Here is a 26,455-nt window from a genome sequence, read left to right as displayed (position 1 = left end):
TTCTTTTTCAAAATGTTGGCAAATGTCATGTATCTTTTGTTTTCCATGTGGAAATTTACATGAAAAGTGTTAAAATCATATGATGTTAAGTGTCAAAATCATATGATGTTAAGTGTCAAAATCATATGATGTTAAGTTTCAATCCTATATGGTGTAAATTAATGGCACAAACATGTGTATTAACTACAACCAATAAGTGTTTCTAAGCAAAAGCCTATGCACCCATATACAAGTGAGTATTGTTAGGATACGCGAGAGCTAGAATATATAGCGTACAGAATTGCATTAAGAGTAAGTGATGTCAAGTACATGGAATACATGGAGTACATGAGATTACGAAATTGAATTTGAAGAAAGAAATAAATTTTAGAGAAAATTGAGAATTTTGTTATCCAATCAACAAATGCATTATAGTGATGTGGAATGAATGCACTTCCCGTCCTTCAATCTGATAGACTTGTACAAATGTGTAATCCTAATTATCAGAATTGTATATACAAAATTATTGTGTCTCAAACCCCAAAAGCTTGGCCAAGATTTAGAGATATGAATTGACGGGCATACTCAAATATTGAATTTCATTCTCTCAATAGTACTCTCTGACAACCACACTCTGAAAGGGAGGTGGAGAGTGATTAGCGAAAAAAGTGTTTAAATAAAGTCTTCTCTCCTTTTGGTCCCTGACAGACACTTGGTTGATGCTGACATCCACGTACTTATCTTGACTATTTTATTTTTGCACTTATCCACTGACGTACATACTTTTACTAGATTTGATTATCTATAGTTGATTTTATTTTTTATTAGGCTATGTGAAAATATTAGCTTGAATGATCTGATTAGATGTGGAATAAATGCGGGCATAAACTGAAGATTTTTAAGATTGTGTTCTAAGTAGTTCAATACCTAGAGAATGATGGTCCAAAAATCTTACAATTAAAATTCCAGATTCCATGCTGTACTTTAAACATTATTAGCATTCAAACTTGGAAATAAGTCAGAGTAATGTGTTTCGTACCAGGATTATGACATTGAATCATCCTCTTTCTCAGACACGCGATCTTGCAATCTCACCTAATTCTTCGGAATTTAATGGATGGCAAAACTATTCAAAAGGTCTGGTTAATTTTGTGTATGTAATTAAGATCTTGGTGTTATTGACATGTATAAAATGAAACTGTATATAAACGAGCTTTGTTGTGCCGGTTGGCTTGCATTTCCCCCAAAGAGACAGGTTGATACGTGTTTTCACACTGCTGCTTGTTAAACAAAACCCTAATTATATTGATTACATTCGCTGACATAGCTCAAGCATCTAGTCTTAATTGTTTCATCAAACTTTGCATGTCCCTAATACATACGCTGCCATTCTCTTTTTCAGACAAATAGCAATTCTGGTGGCATTCATTGGATGTGGACGCACCTCCAATATTTAATGACTGTCCACAGATCAAGTGGTCAAAAAGACCAAGTGTTATTAAATTAACACATTTTCAAATACACAGCTGGAAAATTGCATTTTGATGTTAGTACAATAATTGCCTATTCTAGAGCTTTGTTATTCCTTTCTATGCCTCATTTTGAAAACATATTAATCGCACTCGTGGGTTAAAAGCCCACAAAAACTAAAAATTCAAACGTACAGGAATGCGACATTAATTTATGCTCTTCCCCAAAACTTTTTTATACTTGTGGGTTCAGACTTGTGCTGTGACCTCGTCTCCTTGTTGTAATTGAACTTCAAAACCTGCCTTGGTAGCATATAGGTGTTCACATAAGTTAGGATTAAAATTTTAAAATAGTATCAAGTCTTTCAAAGAGCTCCTCTTCTAACGCTCTCAAAGTTGCTGCTGATCTCTCTTCGTTTTAACATGTTATTATATGTTATTTGATGAGTGCAAAGCCAAGCCTTGCTGACAGCATATTGAAATATTCAACTTTTTGTCATAGCATTGGAAGGGCTTGTTTGCAGATATGAGAACTGAAGAGCCAGAATCATTCCAGAGCGTAATTTGCAATCAAATGGTTTTTTTTATTTTTCCTTTTTGTAAGAACTGGAGAAATCATTATCAAATAATAGACACGGATCTCTCTCAGCATTACAAAGATGAGAGCACATTCAAACTTTCAAAATATTTTCATTGGAACGTGATTATACAGTTACAAATGAATAGAATTTTGAATGAAATTTTGCTTACAATTATCTTCGAACAAGAGCTTATCTTGCTACGTCTTGGAAATTTTTCCCGATGCAAAAAATAGATCTATATAAACAATGATATGAGAGGCTCATCTAATACTGAGCCTTCATCCATCTGCTGCTTTGTCCAGATAGCAGGTGGACAAAATTACTGCACAGTTTATCTTCAACCCCATTGCAGGCCTGGTCTAACTTTGAATAGTGAATGCATTGAACGAAGTGGAAATGCTTTAACTATGAAACCATAATATTACAGTTTCTAATGAAATCATCATTGTAATCTACATATTTTGTCCAGAAGGGTCTTAACTCCGGAAATGCAATCTCTAGCCATGGTTTTGCCTGCCCATTGTAGTGAATAACAGCAGCTTTACGAAGAGTATCTTGATTGATTCTGGATTGATACCCCAATCCCAGAACATGCCAAGAAGGATCAATGGGATGGACATAGCCATTAAATGCAATTAATGCAGGTGGCAAAGTACCCAAACGCCAGAGTGACAATTTTGAATTCAAATTCTGCAAAATAAAAGAGGATATTTTTAACAAATTTCAAATTCAAATGTTGCATCTGTGGAAGAAAACTACTAAATCATGATAAGACTGCTAGCTTAGGTTTAGCAATTTAACTTACCTTTTTCAGCCAATGATGATAAACTTCTCTGATGTTTGTTTTCCTCCAGGTTTGCAAGTCAAAAATGTTCATGCCATATGCCCATGCACATTGGTCTGGGTCGAATTTTGTTGCTATAAGAGGATGAGAGAAATTAAGATATGTTCTGAAAGTCTTTGACCTAACCCAGGGGTCAGCAACTCTACATGTTTCCACTGCACCATTGACCTTGCCTTCAAGATCAATATCCCATAGTGGAGACAAGTCACGCTGAACTACCACATCATCATCCAGAAAAATGACCTTCTGAAGATTTGGGAAAAGCTGTTATCAATGTGCAGTCAATAAGAAATAAGAACATGATTTGAAAATAACACGGCTTCTCTACATTTCAATTAATATTTAGGAAATGGGAAGAAATAAATTAGATTAGCCAGGAGAATCCAAGAAGCATTGTGTCACCATAATGAAACAAAAGCTAGGACATGTTTGAAAGCAACTATGGCATGATTAAAAAAAACTGGGATTTTGAAATTATGTGAATTAAAAGAAACAAGTTCAAATGCTCATGCCAGTATTAAGCAATTTAAAGAATATGCTGACCTCTGGAAGATATATTCGAAGATGGTTCATTATTGATATATATTTTGGGCTTCGCGCTTGCAGCTTTGCAGCTAGAACATTTGGGGAATCATTAAGATTTGCTCCAATGGCATGGTCACCATGGTAGTATCTTCTTATTTCATAATGAGTTTCCATGGCTTCCAATACAGGGACATTGTCTTTTGTCAACCAATCAAATTGGTGCACACCTTTTACCTCAACAGTTGCAGGTGGGAGAGGATGTAAAGCAAACCACGCATGCATGGCTGCATAAGTCTTCCTATCTGTAATAACGTGAAATACTATCTTTTCGGGCTTTGCACAATTCTTCACAACTGATGAGACTACCACAGACGCTGAAAGAACATTGTCAGTCGCCACAACAAAGTGATTATATGAGTTGTCTGTAAGCCGAGGAACTAATTCAGGAGAGGGAAGCTGCCTCCGGGCATGTGCATTGGATGAATACTCATCGGCCAGCCTTAGAGAGAGGCAATGCATGCCTTTTGGAATACCACTTGATGCAAAATGTCTGTACAAATATTCTTGCAGTTTTGCTGACCGAGCATTTTGTTCCATCTTCTGTACCTGAATAACCAATACGGTTGGCATGTGTGAAGAGTCAGATATTAAATTGTTTGGCTGTGACAAATACCATATATTTTTTTCTCTTGTTACATACGTCATAAGCAACAATCACATTAACCAATGACATCATTTGTTCATTCATTTTGGAAGCTTGACCTTTTTATGCAATCTCATGAGCCAATCCTTCCCATGGACAGTGCCAAATATTCTAACAAACTCAACCAATAATGATTAGGATAAACATGTAAGAAATTTAGTTATTTCATTAGGTAAAGCATTCCTGACCAACCCAGATAATAGGTGGTAGACTGTTAATTGCCAAAAAACAGAACATTCTGCAGGGCACCTCAACAAGGCTAACAAACACTGTAAGTGTGATCAAAAGAAGGAAATAAGTGAGCAATAAAACGCTGAAAGAACAATAAATTGCTCTTGGGATTTTTACTGGCCATCCTCTGATTGCAGATAAACACAACAGTTTGTCTGCATAATTGCAAAACAAATAATTATAAATAAAGAAAATGCAAAATTAAGCGCTTTGAAAAAATTCTAATAAACATCCTTTCAACCATGAAAATAAAATGCATATCCTCAAACAGAGTTGCACACTTTCAGATATAAGACACCAAGTATAATTGCTTATCCATAGATCTCAACAGGAAACACACAGCTTGAAGTAAAGATGATGCAGTTTTTTCCCAAACTGGTAATACAAAACAAGAATGCCAATTATTTGCAAGTACTGGCACCGAGTATCATATCCCCTGCCAGTTCTGAGCAAACATTGGCAGAATGCGCGCAAAGAGGACAGTAGCAGACAAGACAAACATTTCAATAACAATAAAAAAATTCTTGAAGTTGGATTTCAAGTTGTCAATGTTCAATCTTGGGTCGTGGATTCTATATATTTCAACATCAGTAATATGGTCTTAAGTTACTTTTGTTGGATGTTCTAAATGCCCATATCCAAGTGAGACCAAAGATATTTCTATGATTATAAATTCTTAAGTAGAATGGAAGCCAGACGCACAAAAGTGAATAGTTTCCTAGGCAAGGGCCCCATGCCCACTCACATCAAGACCCCGAGCACACTAAAACACATTATCAATAGTTTCTGGGGCTAATCGTGGTATTTTAGATAGCTAGGGTTGGCTTGATCATGTTATCCATAAATTATGCTCTCTTTCTTTTGTCTTCAAAATAAATCTGCATTACACTGACTTGGATCATATCATAACATGTGAAAAGATTGTACATGGGTCGTGCAGAAATTACAGAGAAGTTGTGCACGTTGCTTACACAAGAGTAAAATAATTATAGATAGTCTTTATTCTTATGCTGATTTCGGGCAGGGGAATTTGTTTTTTATGTTAAAAAGGCATTCAGCTTATTTCATTTGACGGCATTTAATCCTGTCAGTTTGAAAGGCTTAAATGCTGTCAAATGACATAAGCTGAATGCATTTTGAACACGATGCGCCCAACACAAATGGTTATAATCCTCACGCATCTTTATTCTCATATAGCTTAATTCATATGGATGATGAAAATTGACTAGCAGCAGATAAAAAGCATAACAGTAAAGGGATGATAACTTTTTACTAGCTATGAACCCCCATACATTGCCATAAGCCAATATTTGATTATATAAAGTTGTGGTTATCTACAAGAAATCCCTTTTCATATTTCTAAGTTATCATGAATAGAAAGACTGCAGAAATCAAAACACACTTGAAATATCAAATATTCATCAAACTTTGAATGGCAAGAATCTAATTAATGCAGTCATTAGTTTCAGTCAGATGTTAAAAGTAATGCTTCTTACTATAAAATAGACAAATCCAGTGACAAACATGCTATTAAAACTTATGTCAACCTAAGCAACCTTTTTTATTGCAAATTTAGGAAAAGTTTTACCTTGATAACTTTTGGAAAAGTTGACAATGATGAAATCATCCATGACAAATTGCAGATCCAATATCTTAACCATTTTTTAAGTACTGAAAAATAAATAAGTAATAACACAGAAAATTAAGGGAGGAAAAAGATGAAGAGTAAGTGTCATAAATGAGGTCATGTTAAACTACCAAATTTACGAGTACATTTTGTTTCAGCTATGCACAAGTTAAAAATCATGTTCTCTCTGCCTTTGGGACCAAACAAAATGAAAAATGAATGTTCTAGGAGTTTTAAACCATTTTCCAGACCACATTAGAAACTGGATAAACAGGTTGACTATTCAACTTAAGAAAAAATCTGAAAAAATCGTCTTCCAGGGACACCCCTTAGTCTCTCACAACAGAAAATTTATCTATATGCATTTTGCCTCCATCAAGGAGAGAACAATTTAAAGTTTTTAACATATGTACACCCAGACACACACAGTAATTCAACACACCCTTGCTTTCTAGTACATGTATAAGACATTGTATCCTGAACGGGGATTGAGTCCGCACATACTGTTTCTAGCAAAATATCAGGGTAGTTTACAAACATGGAATGGTCTAAAATTGTAAATTATTATACACATCTGCAAGCAATCTACAGTTGACATTATGCTACTAGTAAAAAGAAAATATATTATAACCAGTTACAAGTCAACATGTATATTCCAAGGTTCTGTAAAAATTAATAAATCAAAAGATATATAAAAGATTGATCTTGTTGCACAAGAAGGCAGAAGATCAAAAGAGAAAAGAGAAAAGTTAGCTCACCAGGTTCAAAATCAAAACCATTATCACTACATAAATATTTCATTTTGTTAAACACATAAGTTCCAAAATTATTAGTCAGTAAATTGCATGCAGCAGTATGTTGTAGACGACTCCAAAACTTGGATTAAACCAATGGCATGCTCATGAAAGGGAATGAAGGAAATCCTACATCCCCACTTGCTTCTTACATGAAACCATGCAAACTATAAATGAGAAAGGCCTTGGCAACATATGAAAACATGCAGCTATGGAATAGCCACCCATACAACATTTTTTTTCCTGTTTCTGTGTGTGGTATATCTTTTTTATTCATTTGCTGGATCTAGGTTTGCATGGGTACGCATGCCCACACCCCTGGGACACGTACCCACATACCCAAGTAATGGGTACATGTACCCCAAGTACTGGGTACTCAGTGAGGAGCATCGTAGCCAAGGAACTTGATTAAAATTTCTGATTTTTGTTTTGGTTATTTGATTGCAGATCAGTTTGTTATTTATCAAACTTAATTTAATACATAATCAGTTTGAAACTATGATACAATACTGATTAACCCTAAACTATATCACTGTTCAAGTCGGAAGTTTATCATTTGCAATATGTCATTGTTATATGGTTTATGATCCTCTTGTTCAAGTTTAAAGTCTGCCTTCTCTGTTATGCATCTAACCATTTATCATATTATATTAAAATTATTACAGACATATTGCAAATCTGAAACTGGAAGCAATACATTGCATCTGCAAACTTTATCAATGTTCTTGTTTTGAAAAACTATTGTCACGACTCATATTTTCAGATCTTCTATATATATTAAACTATATTTAAAAAACATTTGACACACCCAGGTATCCCTGTCCCCTATTTGAAAAATAGCCGTACCCATACCAGTACCGGTACCCAGGTACCCCCATCCCCGTGCAACCTTGTGCTGGATAGAACATATTTTTAATAACTAAAGCACCAAAGTAAAAGATCGTTAAGAGTCAAAATCAAAGCAAACGTAAATATTCAAGTTTTTGGCACCTCTCAGTTGTCAAATTGCTAACATTTTTGAAACATCCCTTGTATGTGAGAAATCCCCATAAAATGGGTTACAGAACTAAAAGCAAGCCTATTCCCTGCAGGGATGGTAGTCCTTGGAGATATAGGAATCCTTCTCACTGTGCATTGTAAATTGACATTGAATAATACACTGAATAATGTCATATCACTGGTGTTAATTTTATTTTTGTAATATCCAAGTGAGTAAAGAACAAGCATGATTGTTTGGGTGAACTTCTTTATACAGGTTTACTGATACTTATATGAAAGCAATATTATGTCAAAAAGTTTCTGGTAAAACCTATCTTGGAGGCTAAGTTGCCAGTTTGGGTATGGGATCAAGTAGGGCACAAATTTCTTTGTATTGCAATTTCTTTTACCCAGGTAAGGTAAGCTGGGTAGGGCATATATATATATATATATATATATATATATATATATATAAAACTAGAGATTATAAAGTCTAGCACTTCATAACAATTTACTTGTGCACATTAAACAAATTAAATATTTTATCCTCTGCTTACAATTATGCCTTGCATATTTGTTATCAATGTGGAAAAAAATGAAACAGTTTCAAAAAAATTATGATCTATCGTGTTGCATGCAAAATATTCCTGTAACTGTGACTTTCTTATTGATCATTCTCAGATTCATATGATTGCAGAGGACGCAGCTCGAGATTGATGTTTCACATAAAGTCGCTATTCAATATATTCATTTGCTTAGAAGTCATTACATATATGAACAGAATGGCCAAAGAATACATTGCAGGAACTGTGCCAGGGGAGTAAGGAGGTGTAAAGAGTTAATAATGTCCCCTTTTTGCCCTAAAATCCAAATACCATTAGAATAAGAAATGTAAAATAGTTAGAACTTAGTGATAAAACCTTCTAATTTAAATGCCTTTTAACCAGATAAATCCTGATTTGGATCCTGCAATCATGCTAAACAATATTGTGTGTGTGTGTGTGTTATTCATGCATCCAGTTATTCCTCTTAGGGTTAGTAATCACACAAGTACAAATATGTATAATCATCATAATTTATTAGATAAGTCACGTCACGTCTATATTCATTGTTAGCATTCAATCAGAATAGGTTTCGAATGAGGGGGCACGATACGTTGGCTCAAGAGCAGATTTTATACCACATTTGCCCCCAAATGGCACTCACATTATGATTAGACTTCCATCAAGGGATGGTTTACCTAGTGGGGTGCTCATCTCTCCCCTCCCTGTTCATGTATCCTTATTCATCCTCTTCTGACTGTGATTTCTCGAACAATTAGCTAGTGTAGGGACGAAAACGAAATTGCAATAGTCTACCAGGAAACCCTCCTATCTAAACCCACAAGAAGACTTTATACCCACTTGGCCCTTAGTGTCAGGCACATTGGATATCTGTCATTGGGTGGTCTATTTAGATAGTGATCTCATATATGCTCCCCTTTCTTTCATTTCATTCTTCTCTCTACATGATTGCCTGTCAGGCTATAATTAGATTAATGCTTTAGGGTATGCATTACACATTATCCCACAGCAATTATTGGTTCTACTATTTCATACCACTGCACTTGTAGAATATATAAGATAATTGCACGTTATGTGTTTTCAGTCTGCTGCTGTAAATTAAACAGATCTGACTTGAGGCCATTTTCATTTTGAAAGCTGATTTCTGCCCCTTAAAGGAGTACATATGCTGATTGCTTTAATCTATATATTTGATTGATAAAGAGTGTTATGTTCTCTTATGAAGAGAATAGAATGCTACTGCCTGCAATGAATATTCTGATATTGTTCGATCTATGTGCCAAATCGCTGTTATCTAGTGAATTGATCTTCTCCTTATTTATTTACTGATTACTGCTTCAGGTGCCTTAATATTATTCATTAATTGCTGTTTAGTATAATTTAAATGTTGTTTCTTTGCCTTTATATCAATCATGGCTCCAATTAGAATCACAGTTTATAATATTAAACTGATATATTTCTGGATTTGATTGTGTAAAGATTTTTTATCATCAACGTTTCGAATCACACCAAGTGATCCATCATCAGGATGAAGAGAGCAAGAGATGTCAAACAAAATGGCTGCTCTTTAATTGCTGTCCTTTGCATCATCATTGTTCGTTATTATTCTTAGTTAATCGCTGTCTTGTCCGTCTTATAATCTTAGGCTTCCTATAGAAAATCATTAAGTCTTATAACCAAGATGATTTAATTGGTCTTCAATATCTTCTCTATGGTGTGCCATGACATATTTTCTGATTCAAGGCATATTAAATATTTGGTTTTTTAACACATTAATATTCTTTATTTTCAATTTTGTCTGGGTTCTCTAGTTATAAGAATAGTCAGAAACAACCAGATACCCTGTGAATATGTGGTTTTCCCAAAGCCACTCCCAATCCCTATTCCATTTAGTACAGCAACAGGACTGATTCTGCAAGGATCCAGTAACTTAGAATGGAGAGATGTATCCAAGGATTTCAAAGTTGATAATGTGTAAAGAGTTGTTTCCAACATTGTGGTTTCTGACAATTGTTTCATCTTGTACAACTATGATAAATAAAAAAGAGTAAGTTTATTGACTGGAGGATTCTGCAGAAAATGATTTTGCAAGTGTTATTATATGTTACAATTTGATAAATGTTTATGTTGACCTTGTTATATTGTTAACATTTGTCAGCTTAGATCGTGCATGTTACAGAGTTGTTGTGGGTAGTTAGACCAATAGTTGTGCCTCAAATAGTTTTTACGTTGTTGGCTTAAGGGAGCCGATGTATGACAGGTCCTCCCTGTACCAGTAAGTACTGTATTGACTCTTGAGCACTAATGACAAAATAAAAGCATAATTCCCTATATTCTTTGGGTAATTGTTCCTCACTATGAACTGTGATTCCAATCATCTTCTGTACTACAACGTGTGGTTTGATAGTGTAGATTTTATAGTTACATGCCTCAGTCATTTCAGATCTGCTGTAAATGAGATCCATGAATTGCAATCACAGTAATTCAGACAAGAAAACAGTATAGTTTTCAATGTACTCTTATCTACCATGTTTAGTATTAAGGCCCAGCACATTAAACAAAATTAACTGTCGATTACTCAAGAATAATTTTAAAACAGAGAGAAGATGGAATATATCCCGGTCATTAATGTTAATATTAACAATGTATCAGAGAACAAAAACCTGGCAAATAAAGCGCATGTGAAAACCTCCAAAAAATAACACAGAATAATTTAAAACATACCATTGCTTTCATCTTCAAAGCGAATGTCTTGGCATCATATGGATTTGCCTTCATATCAGTAATGAGATCGGGGAACGATTCGGGGATTGTTAATCCTTCTGGAAGTGCTTCATTGTTTGCTTGCAAGAGAAGTTGGTATATGTCTCTTCCCGTTCTCTGCAAAATGCCACATGCTCTGGGTTTAGATTCCAATAAGTGCAGAAGTCCCAGGATAGAAACAAATTGATCATTCCTCATTACAGTTACGCAAATAGGGTTGGTATTTTAATTTTTATCTTGATTTTCTATATCAATGGAGCTTCTTAGCACATCTTACGCAGCAAGGGAACTCAGAAAAATATTACCTATTACATGTGAATATATAGTTTTGTTTCAGCATAACAGATTGTTTTCTGAAATTTTCCTTCAAACATAAATCTGACACACATTATAATTGATAGTGGTAGAGAAGTTTTAACTTACAGGAGAAACATCTACTCTTCCCAAAAGTCTCGGACCTAATCTTCGGCCAATGCAATCTAAACAAAGCAAAAATAAAGAAGAGTGACTTCCTGACCATTACTCTAATCTTAGCCTACAAAGAAAGGCAAAGCAAAGAGTGAGCACATTGAAATCAAAGCAATTTCTTAACCATTTACTGCTTACCTAGGGAGGAACACTTGTTGACCCCCTCCAGTGTAACTAATGCTGTTAAAATAAAGACGAATGGTAATAGGAAGGCTAGAATTAATACAGTATAGAAAATACTTCTATAGGAAATATGGCGTGCAGCACCCTTAACCTTTGTAAAGTCCAGGAAGCCATTTGTAGCTGAGATGGTGATTTGCCCCATGCTAGGAGATATGTGGACCTGCATTGTGAGATCTTCTCACTTAAACACACGAATTCTACCATCCAATCTCTCCCTCAAGCACCATATCACTGCCACACCTCGTGCTTCCTTCCATTGCCTATTGCAGATCTAGGAAACAGAGCTCAAGTTTCTGTGAAGATGATATTTATTCACATCATGGGCTTTCTTTTTCATTGAAAAGCACGGTGGTTCACTGGATAAAGTTTTCCCTTCAGATCCCCTCCTAAGTCCTGTGGCCGACACAACTAGTGAGTACAATGCACGAGCATTGAAATCTCGGTTTTATGCCTTCTTTGTTCACCGTGGCAGCTCAGAGGCAATCAATCTATTTCGGAATCACGATCTCGTTTATTAACTGCAAATGCGGCAATACAAATACTGTGTTTTAATGACCTGGGCATAAAGAATCCGTTTTCTTCCGTTTACCCACCTGCCCATTTATACCTACAACTTCAAATTCCACTCAAAACCAATACAATAACACAGCAACTTCAGTATTCATCATCAGACGACAGTGATACTCAGTTTCCATAGCTCCACAGTCAAAACTGGCACGCGCCGAAGGTCAACAAAAGCAAAGTAGATATGGTACATTTGATTACACGTCACCCAGTTACCGTACTGGCCTCGCTTAATTCATAGGCACACCAAAACCAGTCTGTAATGAACAAAGACTCTGTGTTATTTTAATGATCAATGCAACTCCATTAATGTTGATACGAGAAACGAGAATTTCATCGCGCCTGTTTTCTACAAAAAGTGAAGTGGGCACAATTTTGTTAACTCTGTGATGGGATCTGATTCAATTTCTTTGTATTGAATCTCACCCCAGAACTCAGGGGAGACTTTTGGTCTGCTACACGCGTTGTTATTGTGAGATATGGATTCAATTCCAAGAAGAGAAAACAAATTTGTTTGGCCGCATGGTTAAATTTGGTTCGTGTTTTGCCTCTTACAATTATGGATACTTACCGATTCAGCGTGTTAAAAAACCTCCTTTTCTCCTTTGTTTTTCTGTTCAATTTCATTTACCTTTAGGTTTGCCAGTTGCCATTGCTTTTCACCTGTCGACTCTTTTATTTTGTTGGGTTCCAGAAATTTTCTGTATGATTTTGAAAAATATTTCTTTAATAATTTTAATGATTTCCTTAACGCGGAGCAGACGCGGAGATCGCACGTGCCCATCATTAGCGGTTGTCTTTCATTTGGAGTTATGCTCTATTAGCTTTTCCTTCCCTCTTTCAATTTGGAAGTCATACAAATCTCGCTCTAAGTAACTCAATCTTATGATTTCTTTTCACCATGCAAATTTCACTGCAACTATTAAGGTATTGCAGATCTTTCATACACGAAATGAGAAATCTTTATCGGTTGAATGGACAAAGAATAAAGGTTAAAAAAATTTTAAAAATTAAAAACTATGTTTTTAATTTTTTTTAATAATTCTTATTTAGTTTTGTGATAATTATATTAAAAAAACTATTCATAATCATAAGTTTTAAGGTAAAGGTCTAGTTTTAAGTAAAAAAATAAATAAATAAGAAGTTAAGTTTGACAGAAATTAATTATTCAAATTTCTTGAGGAGAGGGTTATTATCAAGGTCATTATCATGTGGTTTCCATCGAACACCTCTAGGGAGAGAGTAATAGCCTCTCAATCATTAAGGGCCCGTTTGGATCGTGGATTTGAGCAAGAATTAGAATTCAAAATTCTTTAAAAAAAATTAATCCATTGTTTAGGTCGCAAACAGGAATTGGAATTCAGGCAAATGTGGATTTGGTGTCCTCATTTGACCCCCAAAACAAGAATTTTTTATTCCTCCAAAATACTTGTTATTTGTGATTCCCATTTTAAATCCCATTTTTTTTTAAATAATGATTCCAAATAAAGTGAAATTTAATTGGGTTTGACATCCACATGCCCATTTTTGAATATCAAATATTTGCAATTTAGATGCTTCAGCTATTAAGAAATTACAATCAAATAGAGGAATTTGTAGGTGACTATGGAAAGCCTCCAATGGCCTTAGTAACAAATGCAGATCTGTTTGAGATAATAGCGAGCTCTGGAAATACCACACTGGCAAATGTAGGGGGAAAGCATTCAATTGATCATGAGTATCGTCACAACAACAACAACATTCTCCAGCGACAACCTAGTCCAAATAAACACACAAAATTAGAGTTCCTCCCACGCCAACAATCAGCTGCTACAAGCATTATAAGTGGAAATGTTGATGCCAAAACATGGCATGAGAAATAACACCCAGGCAGGTACTATGAAGAGTCAAATTATAGTTTCAAACCCATGCCAAACAATGGGCAATATTGGCATGAGAAACCTGTAATCCCTCACCCCAAATCAGTAATGTCGGATGCTAAATGCAGTCTCCCAATGTTGCAAAACAATAATGCCAAAGAAGAAATATTAAGGATGCTCCAAATTAAGGCATTCATCATATAATTTGTCCATACCAATTCACTCTCTAGCCACAAAACACATAGTAAGGAAAGCACACTAACTCAGAATTCTTAATTTGAACCAAACAATCCCAACATAAATCCATAAACTGTAATCTAGATTTCAAGTTCTAGAATCTCAAATCAAGGCTTTCAGATTCCCATTCCTAAATCGTATTCCAACAACCAAACGAGCCAATAGCATTATTCTCAACATTCTCTTTTCAGTGTAGCTTTTACTGTAGACTGGAGGGATGACAAGTAGCACATGAGGAAATTTGATAGTATATGGCCATTCAGTGCTCTATCAAAGAGAAGGTGGATGCAAAGGTTGATATCAGCCTCCACGAAGTAGATTCCTTAGTGTTTTAAGGCATCTTTCACGAGAGCAAGACATATAACCACCTTGATTATCTTGTCTAGAAGAGTGGTTACACCTAGGAGGAGAAGATCGCCAATCAAGAGGAACCTAAGCAATAGTACAAGGGATGTTCCTCCAATGGTCCAATGACTCCTAGAGATGAAAAACTTTAGTGCAACTTTGCTAGCTTGCACTTCAATTTTCATAAATTCATCAAAATAAATCATAGCTAGTTTGGAATACAAGTGTAGTAGAAGCATGATTACATTAGGCAATATTTTTGGCTTTCCATATGTTGAATAACATCTTCACCTTGAAATTTTTGTCATTTCTAAGTGAATATATGGAGAAGGAAAGGTCAATCTCCAAGTAAGATCATGTGCCACATAAAGAGACTAGGCCTAAACTATTTTAAAAATACATAGATCTAATCCCAAGCTTCTTGAATGTGCATAAATTATCCAAAGAGGCACTTCAATGACTCAATTTGGCTATATAAGGAATAAATTAGAGTGAGGATACGCATGTGTACAACACAAGACCTCATAGGTAGATCTTGATATAAAAGACAGCAAGAAAAGTGAGCTAATTTTGGCTCAAAAATATCCCAAACTCCTTGAATTCTTCTTTGGCACATCTTGCAAGAGGATTGTAATTTCTAAAGATAATTAAGTTGGTTCACCATAGAGAAATGAAGAGAGAGCTAGGAGTATCCCTTAGCATGTTCATTGCTCGGAAAGAGAATGTATAGATACCATTTCCATGATCTCCCACAAGATTCATCACAACATACAGATTACTTTTTCCAACATGGCAAGAGAATCAAATTTTGAATCAGTTATGAATCCTCTAATGTTGTTTTGAAAATCAAAATCTCTTTTGAATCTTTCTTAGAGGGGAAATTATTAGTGGCTATATAGATGATATATGATGTGATTCCACAAAGCTTTGATCCAAGGTGATAGAACCAATGACCTTCCTTCAGTGTTGCTTAATTAGGATCACCAAATGGAGTATTTATCTATGGATAAACCATTCAAAAGAGCATATATACATCAATGTGGCCAAGTCTTAAGAGTTTTATGGGCTTTTTGAATGCTTTTGATGCTAAAGTTACTTGGATCTAAATTGACTATTATAGTGTAAGGAGATTTTTAGCCCTTTCAAGTAAGGTGACCATGAGGGAAGCTAGATCAAACATAATGGAAGATAGGAATGTTCCAAGCTTTGCTACTAATGGGAGCCTTAATTATTCGTTTGGCATATGATTGCATGATTTTATTTAGTGCAATAAAATAGGTGATTAATGCCTAAAATAGTGTTTGATTTTAGTGCTTTTATGGTTAAAATGAGCCCCTCTATCTATAATCACCTAGAAATGGTCATCTAGACTATTAACCCCCTTCTTAGCATTTTAGCTAAATTAATTAATTATTTGCCTAGACCAATTGCTAAAAAACAATTTATTTGATCTTAACCTATAGTTTGACTATAATATCCTAAGTCCATATTTGATTAAAAGAACATGTCCCCTTTTAATTAAATAAAAGACCCCATTCTTCTAACCTACTCAATGTGTACACATAAAATATTTTCCCCTATTTACAAATTAAAGAAAAGGCCTTTGTCTCACATGAAAGGTCAACTCATTTTCATTGGTTGCCTTGCTCTTACACATGGATCATGCCAAAACTCAACCCCCACCCTTGAACCCTCAGTTATTGATCTTGATCTCAATCGTCTATCTATCTTTAAAAGAAAGAGCTCTCTCCCTCTCTAAGGATCTAATTTTTTAGTATTGTTATGTTGTAGGTTTCTTGACGAGTTTTCCCTAGAGTACTTGTGGAGAACTTCTTGCTTCTTGTCTCATTCTTGCATACTCCATCTTAGCTTAGATTCATCTAGCATAGCTTAATTTCCTTTGTTATATCATAGCTCGCATATTCTAATTATCAATGGTTGTAACATATTCATCTTTCTTAATCTAGTTGCATTGTACATTTCATCTTAGTCTAGCTTCATTTCTTGCATTGTATCTTGAGAGCTCTTTTGACACTAGCATTCTTGCTCTTGTCTCAAGAACCTCCCATTTCATGGTTTACTAGCAAGGTTTGCATCTTTGAGGTTCATTTGAGAGCTCACTTCATGCTTATTTTATGCCTCTTGCACTCCATGATTAGGGAGCTCTAAGTCTATATTTGAGTGTTCCAATTCATGGGATATCTTGGATAGAAGGGTTTACAGAAGTGCACAATTTGTGAGGTAGAACGTTTTGGTTTTGCCTCTTAATTCATACTTTTATCTTGCATTTTTTCGCTTGTTGTCTGTTTGTTTTGTTTTTTCTATGGTTGTGATTATCGAGCGATACTTTATCAATATTGTACGATAGTTCTCAATACTATCGTGTGATACTTTTCTAGTAAAAGTTGTTAGTTTAAATAATTAATTACTATTTACACTTTACTTAAGTTTACTTAGGTTAAATGCATTATTTTATTAGTTGTCATGTAGACACCTAGGAGTATGTGTAGCCTTGTTGACAATATAGGAGTTTGCATATTTATCTGAGTTGTCATGTAGACAACACGATTGTTCACACTCTAATTAAGCACATGGTATCTACAACATCTTTTTACGAGATACACCTATGTAAGCTTACCATCTCATCATCATAGTAACTCCTGTGCTCAATGGAGGATAATCCACTCTTAGTGGACATGTGCTTAGTTGTGATGCTTATCTCTTTGTTGACTCCTAGTCATTCTAGAGGCCTTTATATATAGGCACTTCTAGTGTGTAATAAATCATCTAATATCCAATTATCGAATCTCCAATTATCTGATTTCCATTCTCATTTGATCATTGTTTGTCTCTCTTGTGTTATCTACTGAGCTTCTTGATCTTGGTGTTGAATTATTTCCTTAGGCAAATTCTTACATGGTATCAAAGCTATACCAAATTCTTACATGGTATCAAAGCCATAGGAGTTTCATTGCATAGAGATTAGAGAGATTCTTTTTGTAGGTCAAGATTGGAGCTTGCTAGTGCAAATCAAATATAGGCATCACATTTAGAAGGTCAAAAAACTCCTAAATCAATTTTTGTTTCATCAAAACTGGACATTTAAGGTGAAATCTAGAGTCATTTGATTTTTGGAGGTGTGACGGTGGTGATTCAGGAAAATTAATTACAGAGGTGATTTTTAAACAACGATATCTCCCTCATACAAACTCCTTTTTTCGAGATTTTTTTCTATTTTGGGGTAGAATTTTGTGATCTACACATTGGTGCAAGATGTTTGAGATCTTTGTTCTTGAATTTTTCTGCAAATTGCAAATCCCAATTTTTGCAACTTCAAAGGCTTAGTTCGAGCTCATCTGGACACATATTCAGCTGCTATTTTTTTTCGAGAGTGCATTATTTTTTGTCTACTTTCCAAATCTGGTATTAGTTTGGAGTAATTTTGAGTAGACATGGTACTTTCAAATTTTGGTCTCATTTTGGCCTATTGGCATTTGTAATTAATTAGACCCTTAAGAGGTCTTGTGTCTTATCTTGTTGAGTCTAATATAGCTTCATATTTGTTGTTGTAACCATCAAAGCTAGAAGTCCACTTAGGCCTAAATTGGCAAGTGGCCATTGTAATCGCACTAAACATAAAGTGCCAAATCATGCATTAGGGAGGATTTATTTGATTGTTTTTTGCATTTTGGGGGTGCATATATTTATTGATCTCATGGAGTCATGTCATAAGTGTTAGTTTGGTTTAAAATTGAAGTTGACAAAAATGGAGTGTTTTGATGATTGATCATCTAAGAGAGCATAAGGAAGTATTTCCTTTTCTATGTTCCAAAGAATTGCCCTCTTACACTAATCTATCACCTATTAGCATAATTTTGTAAGCCATTTTTATAAATATCAATCATGATTGTTTTGTTGTCCTTAGAAAATCTAGTGAACCTTATGACCTTTGGATGTATCTTTGGAAAGCATATGGAGATCCACAAGTCCCTCTATTCCCAAAGGACATTCTATCTCCAGTCACTCTAGTTATGGTGCCTACAACTCCAATTGAGATCATACCTCCTAATGCTCCTGTTGCTTCTACTGATCCAATTCTAGCCACAGATGCTTCTGATTCGGTGCAGCAGAAAACACCATATCTTCCTATTGTAGCTTCATGAGATGACTCCCTCCAGACATTGCAATGTTGTTTGTAGAGTCTTGCATTGAAGATGTGGGAGACATTCTTGATGACATTCACCTTTTCTTTGTTGAGGAGACTTCTTCTTCACTTGTTGCGAGGGAACACTCTGTCCCTCAACCACTTGATCTTTCTTTTTAGATTGACATGATTGTGGACACTTCTTTTTAGTAGATGGAGAAGGACTCTTTTACTTTAGAGGAGACATATTAGTCTTTGGAAATTGTATTCTATTTTCCTCAGACATCATATCTTCTGAGAACTCTTCCTCCTAGTTGGTGAGCATTCTCTACTGCAACTATGGCACCATTTTTTCCTACAAGGAGGAACTTCATTCAGCTTTCGTAGTAGCTTCTTCAGTCATCAAGGAGCTTCTTTCATGGGTGTGCATTCATCATTGAGGGGAGGCTACATTGCTTCTCTTCCTACATCTTCCTATCCACAGTGGGAAGTATACTTGCACCTATACTTGGTTTATCTTCTTCCTAAAGGGAGAAATGTTGTTTGTCGACATTAGATTTTCTTTTGTCTTCAAGCACTCATCATTAGGAGATCTTTCGCTAAGGGGGGGATTTCATTTCTTTGTATTTCCTTCTTATGGGGGGATTCTCTATTGTATATGCATGATGTATGTCATAATGAGGGGGTCTTGATTACTCCATCCATACATGCATCTTTCTTTATTATACTTATCTCTCTTTTTGGGGGAGATTTTTTCCCATGGGGTTTTCCCTCTTTCTCTATTTTTAAAGAGATTGCATTGCATTGCATTATATGTACATCATTGCATTTGTACATGGGTACCTAACATGGCCTAATAGCTAGGACCCATTATGCATTTTCATCATAGCTTTTGTGAGCTTAAGTGCATTTCCCTAAGTTGCACTTAAGGGGGGTGTTAGCATAAATAATTAATTACTATTTACACTTTACTTAAGTTTACTTAGGTTAAATGCATTATTTCATTATTTGTCATGTAGACACTTAGGAGTATGCGTAGTCTTGTTAACAACATAGGAGTTTGCATATTTATCTGAGTTGTCATGTAGACAACACAATTGTTCACACTCTAATTAAGCACATGGTGTCTACAACATCTTTTTATGAGATACACCTATGTAAGCTTATCCTCTCATCATCGCACAAACTTCTGTGCTCAATGGAGGATAATCTACTCTTGGTGAACATGTGCTTAGTTGTGATTCTTATCTCTTTGCTAACTCCTAGTCATTCTAGAGGCCTTTATATACAAGCACTTCTAGTGTGTAATAAATCATCTAATATCCAATTATTTGATATTCATTCTCATTTGATCATTATTTGTCTCTCTTGTGCTATCGACTGAGCTTCTTGAACTTGGTGTTGAATTATTGTCTTAGGAAAATTCTTACATGGTATCAGAGTTATACCAAATTCTTACATGGTATCAGAGCTATACCAAATTCTTACAAAAGTTTCATATGCCTATACATAAGTATATCATACTAGCATACAAAGTTCTATCGCTTAGTTATATGGAGAAATATCGCATAGCACAGAAGTATTGTACCCCTATACTGAAATGTATTGTACGATATTCTATCAGCAAAAAACTATCGCCCATCCTGGAACTTGTTGTTGTTCGAGTTGTTTTGTAAATTTTGAGTCTTTGACATTCTATTTTTCAGATTTCTTGAGTTTACTGATGTCTGATAGAGGTTTTACTATAGGTTTTTGCATTATTTTTGGACTAACCTTTGTTGGACTAAAATTTGTGCTTGTAGGGTTGCCCAAACACTTGAAAAAATTGCCTTGAAAGAATGTATGTCAAAGCTTCAAATGAAAAAAGGCTATTAATGATTGTTTGCAGGGTTGCCTAAAAACATAAAAACAAACAAATGCTTATATTTTTCTTATCTTTGTGTGCAACAATATTACTACTTGTTTATCTTCATAGGCACATAAGACTTGTGATTGGGGTCTCTCGGTGGTAGGAAATCTTCACCCTTGTGGTGAAGTACAAATCTTGACCCACCTTTAGATTTCAAAAGAAAGAGGGTTAATTGAACTTGTTTGACATGTTTGGGGGAAGCAATTATGATAGGAGAGTATGCTCTTCACCCTTGTGGTGAATCAAAAATCTTGACCCCCAAGAGTGGATCCAATCTGATTTAGTCTAGAATCCTTTAGAGGCCCTGCTCTTGAGAAATCAAGAGGAATGACCCAAGTGGGGACAAGTGAACTCGGCTATTCCAACCCATTATAAACTCAAGGCTATCAAGGACACAAAACCTTAGTAGACATAGTGCTTGTCTTTTCTTAGTGTGAGCACTTATGGGATTGGGACCATGAGGAAACTGCTAAGCAAGAATTCTTAAGGTCCTCTTGTGAACACGAGGTCTGTTACTAGAGGTGGAAATTTGTTTAGCACTCCCCTCAGGATTTATGACAAGGGTTTAACTGCTCTTGTGTACTATAATTTGAGCGGTTGTATTAGGCATTAATAGATTGGTCTTTTGGTGCAACAACAACCCCACTCTAACAGTGGTATCAACCCTTGGTCACAGGTTTGAATCCTCAGACTCTTGGGTAACGCTGAGGGGGAGATTGTTGGAAATTTGTTTAGTGCTCCCCTCGAGACTCATGAGACTCATGGGGAGCACTAAACAAATTTCCAACAATCTCCCCCTCAGCGTTACCCAAGAGTCTGAGGATTCGAACCTCTGACCAAGCTCTTTAACCACCTCCTGTGTACTATAAGTTGAGTGGTTATATCAAGAATTAACAAATTGGTCATTTGGTGCAATGACAACCCCACTCTAACAAATTTTTGCAAGGCAAGGTGTCCCATTATTGGGTGCAATAAAAGTGTTATGAACGAAAGCCCTTTCTAAACATCGTAGTCTAGAAGCTACCTTATTTTCCGCTCAACATCTTCATGCAAGGACCGATCCTAGTGGATTACCCAGATCACCCCAAAATGTTACACTCATCATTTGTGTCTCCTTCATTCTTGTCCCCTTGGTTATGCTAATGACATCTCCATGACAAAGACAATATTTCTTGCGGGCAACCACTTGGTGTGAGATGAAGATGCATCAAGTGTGGACCAAGTTATTGAGTATTGAACCATGAATCTTAGGTAGTCTTTCTTGGCATGTGTTTTTGGATGTGTTAGACACATGTAAATGTTCTTCAACAATCAAACAATCTCATTAGCATTCCTAGAATTTTCTTTGATATCATAATTGTGTGTTGGCAAGGTTGCTTTGTCCCTTGTCCAATTGTTTGAGACATGTTAAATTACCCTTATTTTTTTCAAACCATGTTGTTCTCTATTGTAAATTGAGGTCATATATTGTTTGTGTCACATTCTGGTTTGAAAATGTTCAAAATCCAACCCGAAACATAGAATTTTTAAGCTTCAAATTGCCTTTTTCATAGTTCATTATCCCTTTATCACACAACCTCTTGAAAAATATCATATGACATTTCATACCTGAGAAAGTATCATCTACATGTTGTAACTTATATCGCCTAACAGTAGTGAAGTCTATCACCCTGTTTGAGAAAAGCTATCTTATGAAAGAAAAGTATTGCCCGACTATTGTAAAGTTTATCTTACGATATATTCTATTGTCCTAATATCACATGCTTCTCTAAGAAATATCATGTTGCGTCTTAGCTAATTTAGGGGTGTTTTCACTTCATCCTACCCAAGTTTGGTAAAAATTCTTCATGTTGGGAATTGTCCTAAGTTGAAAAGATGGATCTAATTCGTCAGATGTAATCTCAAAACATCGCTAATGGTCACTTGTCAAAATCTAGTTACCTTTCTGGGCTAGCTACTTGCTATTGAGTTTCTTGCTCACTCTCTTGGCTTGAGTCATTAGTGCTATAAATTCTTGAGCACTCTTGACAAGCCACTCACTTATTCTATCTTTGACAAGTCATTGTTCTTGACCTTAAGAGCTTCAAATCTAAAATGGTTTACCTCATCTTATTAGACAAATACATAGCATTACATGCTAGTTGCGAATAAGTTCCAAGTCGATAAAGGTAGTCATTCTTCCTTCACCTTTGAACAATTGGGAAGTCCAACTAGGCATCCTCTTGGACATCCTTGTATGGAGGAACCTGTCTTTGATAAGACACAGGTGGCTATTACTTGGAATAACCCACTCTATAGCTTTGAGAATCCATTTGACACGACCTTTGATACACCTAGGGTTGAAGAAAACATGTCACTCACCATGCATCCTAAGGAGAGGAAACACCACTTAGAAGAACAAGCATGAGAAAATGAAAGACTCAAAGAGGCCATATGCATGGCCACTAGAGAAAAAGCATATCATCAAGATGAGGCTGAAGCCCATGCGTGTAATTATGAACATAGGCATGACTACCATAGCAACCCATTTGATAACATTCCTCTCGATGGTAATAATGGAAACAATACACCTCCCAAAACTCCTAGAGTAAACACAGGAGTGTGTTCTTCACCACCTACACACTCACAGTCGCATCACAAAAGTGAGACCAATAATGAAATGACTAGTGAAGACCTTATGAGATTTCAACAAGATGAGATCTTCCAAAGGCTAATTCTCAAAGCCTTGGAACAAAATGGGGACCAATATTTTTAATACATGATAGCTAAGGGATGGAAACTCCCTTAGGATTTTGACGTGCAAAGAATCATCCAAAAAGGAGAACCTACTAAAGCCGAGATCTTGAGAGAGGAAATGCAAGAACTCAAAAATCAACTCACTCAATTGCAAGTTTCCAAGGAACAACTCAAGATCTCTTTTGTTGAATCGATATGTGCTCTTCCTTTTGATGGGATTCTTTACATAATCCCATTTCCTAGTGATAAAGAGTTTCTCAAATATGATAAATATGATAGAAATGGCAATCCTCACGATCATGTAAGACACTTCTATGCTCTTAGCATGGACTTTATGCATGAGGACACTTACCTTATGAGGTTATTTCTTAGGATCTTGAGAGGCCAAGATATGGAATAGTTCATGAAACTATCCCCTCCTCTCAAGTCATTTGATGAACTTGCACAATGCTTCATTCAATAGTATTCTTATAACATTCAACATCATATTACTATGCTAGACTTGTGCAACATTAAATAGAAACAAGGTGAACCCTTTGCAATGCACCTTTGACTATGGAGATCTTTACACTCTAGGTACCCTTGGTAGATTCCTGAGACCAAGAAGATTGACATTTTTGTCAATACACTTGTACCTAAACTCTATTATGACCTTAGGAAACAACTATTCACATCCTTCAATAACATGGTCAAAAGTGCATACCGCATTAAGGATGTTGCTATTAGAAAATGTGACAATATGTTGAACAAGGACAATAATGGCAATGGGAATGGCAAAGACAAAAATACGCCTTGGAATAAGAACAAGTATGTTGTCAATGATGGAGTAGTTGATGTTCCTAGGATGAAGGAGTCAACCTTTGACCTTCCTAATGCTATCTATGTTGCAAAACAAGAGAATTCAAAGTCTCAAACATTTGACAAAACTCAAAAATCTTCTAAGATAAAATGTATTTACACACCTATGTTGGAATCTTATGAAGTGGTCTTGAAGACCTTGCTTGCAAATAAACTTGTCATGCTTCCAGATAACTCCTAGCCCTATGACCCACCTATCAAACCTCGTTGGTGGAGGGAGGATCATTTCTACAATTATCATAGGGGAAATGAGTGTAACACTAAAAATTGCTTTAAACGCAAAGATGTTATCCATGACCTGATTAATAGAGTCAAAGTCATAACAGATGGCTTAGTAAAACATTCTGATCACAAAGCCTTCAAACACCGTTACCTAAATATGAAAAAGGGGAATCTGTTAGAAATTTGTTTAGTGCTCCCCTTAGGATTTGTGACAGGGGATTAACCACCTCCTGTGTACTATAAGTTGAGTGGTTGTAGCGGGCATTGACAGATCAGTCTTGTGGAGCAAAGATGACCCCATTCTAACAAGTGGTATTAGAGCTTGGTCACAGGTTCAAATTTTTAGACCCTCAGGTAATGTTGAGCGGAAGATTGTTAGAAATTTGTTCAGTGCTCCCTTTGAGATTCCTGACAAGGGCTTAACCACCTCCTATGTACTATAAGTTAAGTGGTTGTATCAGGCATTGACAAATTGATCTTTTGGTGCAACAACAACCCCACTCTAATAGAATCATCCAAGGCTAACAAGAAAAATCATGATGCAAAGATCAACCACCAGTACATTTGGGGGTCATTTTTGACCAAAAATTTTGACGAAAAGCCAATTTGTCTTGTCAAATTCATTTTTAAAAAATATGATCTTGATAAGTTGAAATTTTGATGACAGTTAAATTTAGCATCACAATTTTGACATTGTTAGGTATATAAACAAAAAAAAAAGTGAAACTTCATTTATTTAGGTAGCAAAGTGTGGGCAGGAGGGAGGCTTCACAAAGATTTTTATAATGTCATTGAAGGTAAGGGTTTTCATAAAACAATTTGCAAGGCTTATCTTGTTTTAAACCAAGTTCATTTTTTCTCTGTCTAGTACTCTTCTATTTTCTTAAGTGCATTCTTCACATTATTTAGGAGGAAATTAGTATTTCATGATTCATGTTATTTGCAAGCCCAAATTGAAGGTTCTATCCTTCATATCTTATTTACCTGGCTATAAGTTGTGCCAGCTTCTCAAAAATTAGATTTTCCTATAGACTAAAAATCCCATCAAGAGGTCTATTGAGTGAAATCACACTTGATAAGGAACAAAATATCCATATTTTTTCCACATCTTTGGTGTCTTTATAGATTGACTATTAGAGATACCCTTATATTTATAGACTGGCCGTCAAAGGACCTTGATTCATTCACATAGCAACATTCTCTACAGACTGGCCGTTAGAGATACCTTTGAACAAGATTGAATCTCTTTGGCATGTAAATATTATTAGAATACATTAAAATCCCTAGAGTGATTGATTAAGGTTTTGAGATGAATAATAAAACTAATGATGGTTCATTAGACTTTAGGGATTGGTTATAAACTTGCACGATATTTACATGAATGACAAAATCTAATAAGCATGCAATTGGCAAAATTTATTAGACCACGAAATTTGTTAGACCATGGAATTTGTTAGACCCAAGACTAGAAAAGACATAAATTTCCTTAAGAAAACTGACATTGAGGCTTGAAATGTACACTTACATTAGAACTTGAAAATTGATTCAATAAATGGAATGATACACTATTGTACCCTTAATGTGGATTCAAATGTTTTTCCAAGGCTGCTAAATAGAGCATCTCGAGCAATGAGCAGATATAGCAAACTCATCAGAAGGATTCAGGAATTTCATTAAGTCAAAAATAAGTAATATTTCCCTACATAGGGCCATTTGGGCTAAAGAATAGTAGTCCAAACATATTTGATTAGAAAAATGGCAAAATCATATATATATTGCCCATGATCGATTAGAAAGAGTAAAGCCTTTCTTGCATAAATTGCCAGTAGTCAATACCTTGTTTTGAAAGAAGAACTAGTAAAAGATATTTATT

At 35.4% G+C, this 26,455-nt stretch overlaps 1 protein-coding gene across 2 annotated transcripts; it reads right to left on the bottom strand.

The window, feature by feature from the left end:
• Positions 1-2,110: 2,110 nt before the first annotated feature.
• Positions 2,111-12,979, bottom strand: LOC149552493 (putative galacturonosyltransferase 13). Of its 2 annotated transcripts, none has more exons than XM_089788070.1 (6): positions 11,664-12,979; positions 11,481-11,536; positions 11,019-11,174; positions 3,417-4,004; positions 2,835-3,137; positions 2,111-2,719 (listed from the first exon to the last, which is right to left on the bottom strand). In XM_089788070.1, exons 1-6 carry the CDS (start codon positions 11,872-11,874, stop codon positions 2,435-2,437), a joined length of 1,599 nt encoding a protein of 532 aa, XP_089644196.1. In that variant the 5' UTR covers positions 11,875-12,979; the 3' UTR covers positions 2,111-2,434. The 2 variants fall into 2 exon arrangements, with proteins under 2 accessions (XP_089644196.1, XP_089644197.1); XM_089788071.1 differs by having other exon boundaries at positions 2,835-3,119; positions 11,664-12,771.
• Between the last annotated feature and the right edge of the window lie 13,476 nt (positions 12,980-26,455).

This window comes from Cupressus sempervirens, chromosome 6 (genome assembly GCF_028749045.1).
Source record: "Cupressus sempervirens isolate cs-2001-9-10 chromosome 6, ASM2874904v1, whole genome shotgun sequence".
Taxonomy (NCBI): domain Eukaryota; kingdom Viridiplantae; phylum Streptophyta; class Pinopsida; order Cupressales; family Cupressaceae; genus Cupressus; species Cupressus sempervirens.
This window is presented reverse-complemented; position numbering and strand designations above follow the sequence as displayed.

Excerpts from the sequence above, each read along its gene's own strand:
- LOC149552493 (XM_089788070.1), bottom strand. The coding sequence starts at position 11,874 with ATGCAGGTCCACATATCTCCTAGCATGGGGCAAATCACCATCTCAGCT. Across the intron at positions 4,005-11,018 it reads CTTTGAAGATGAAAGCAATG|GTACAGAAGATGGAACAAAA; the intron begins GTATGTTTTAAA and ends TTGGTTATTCAG. Across the intron at positions 3,138-3,416 it reads TTCGAATATATCTTCCAGAG|CTTTTCCCAAATCTTCAGAA; the intron begins GTCAGCATATTC and ends CATTGATAACAG.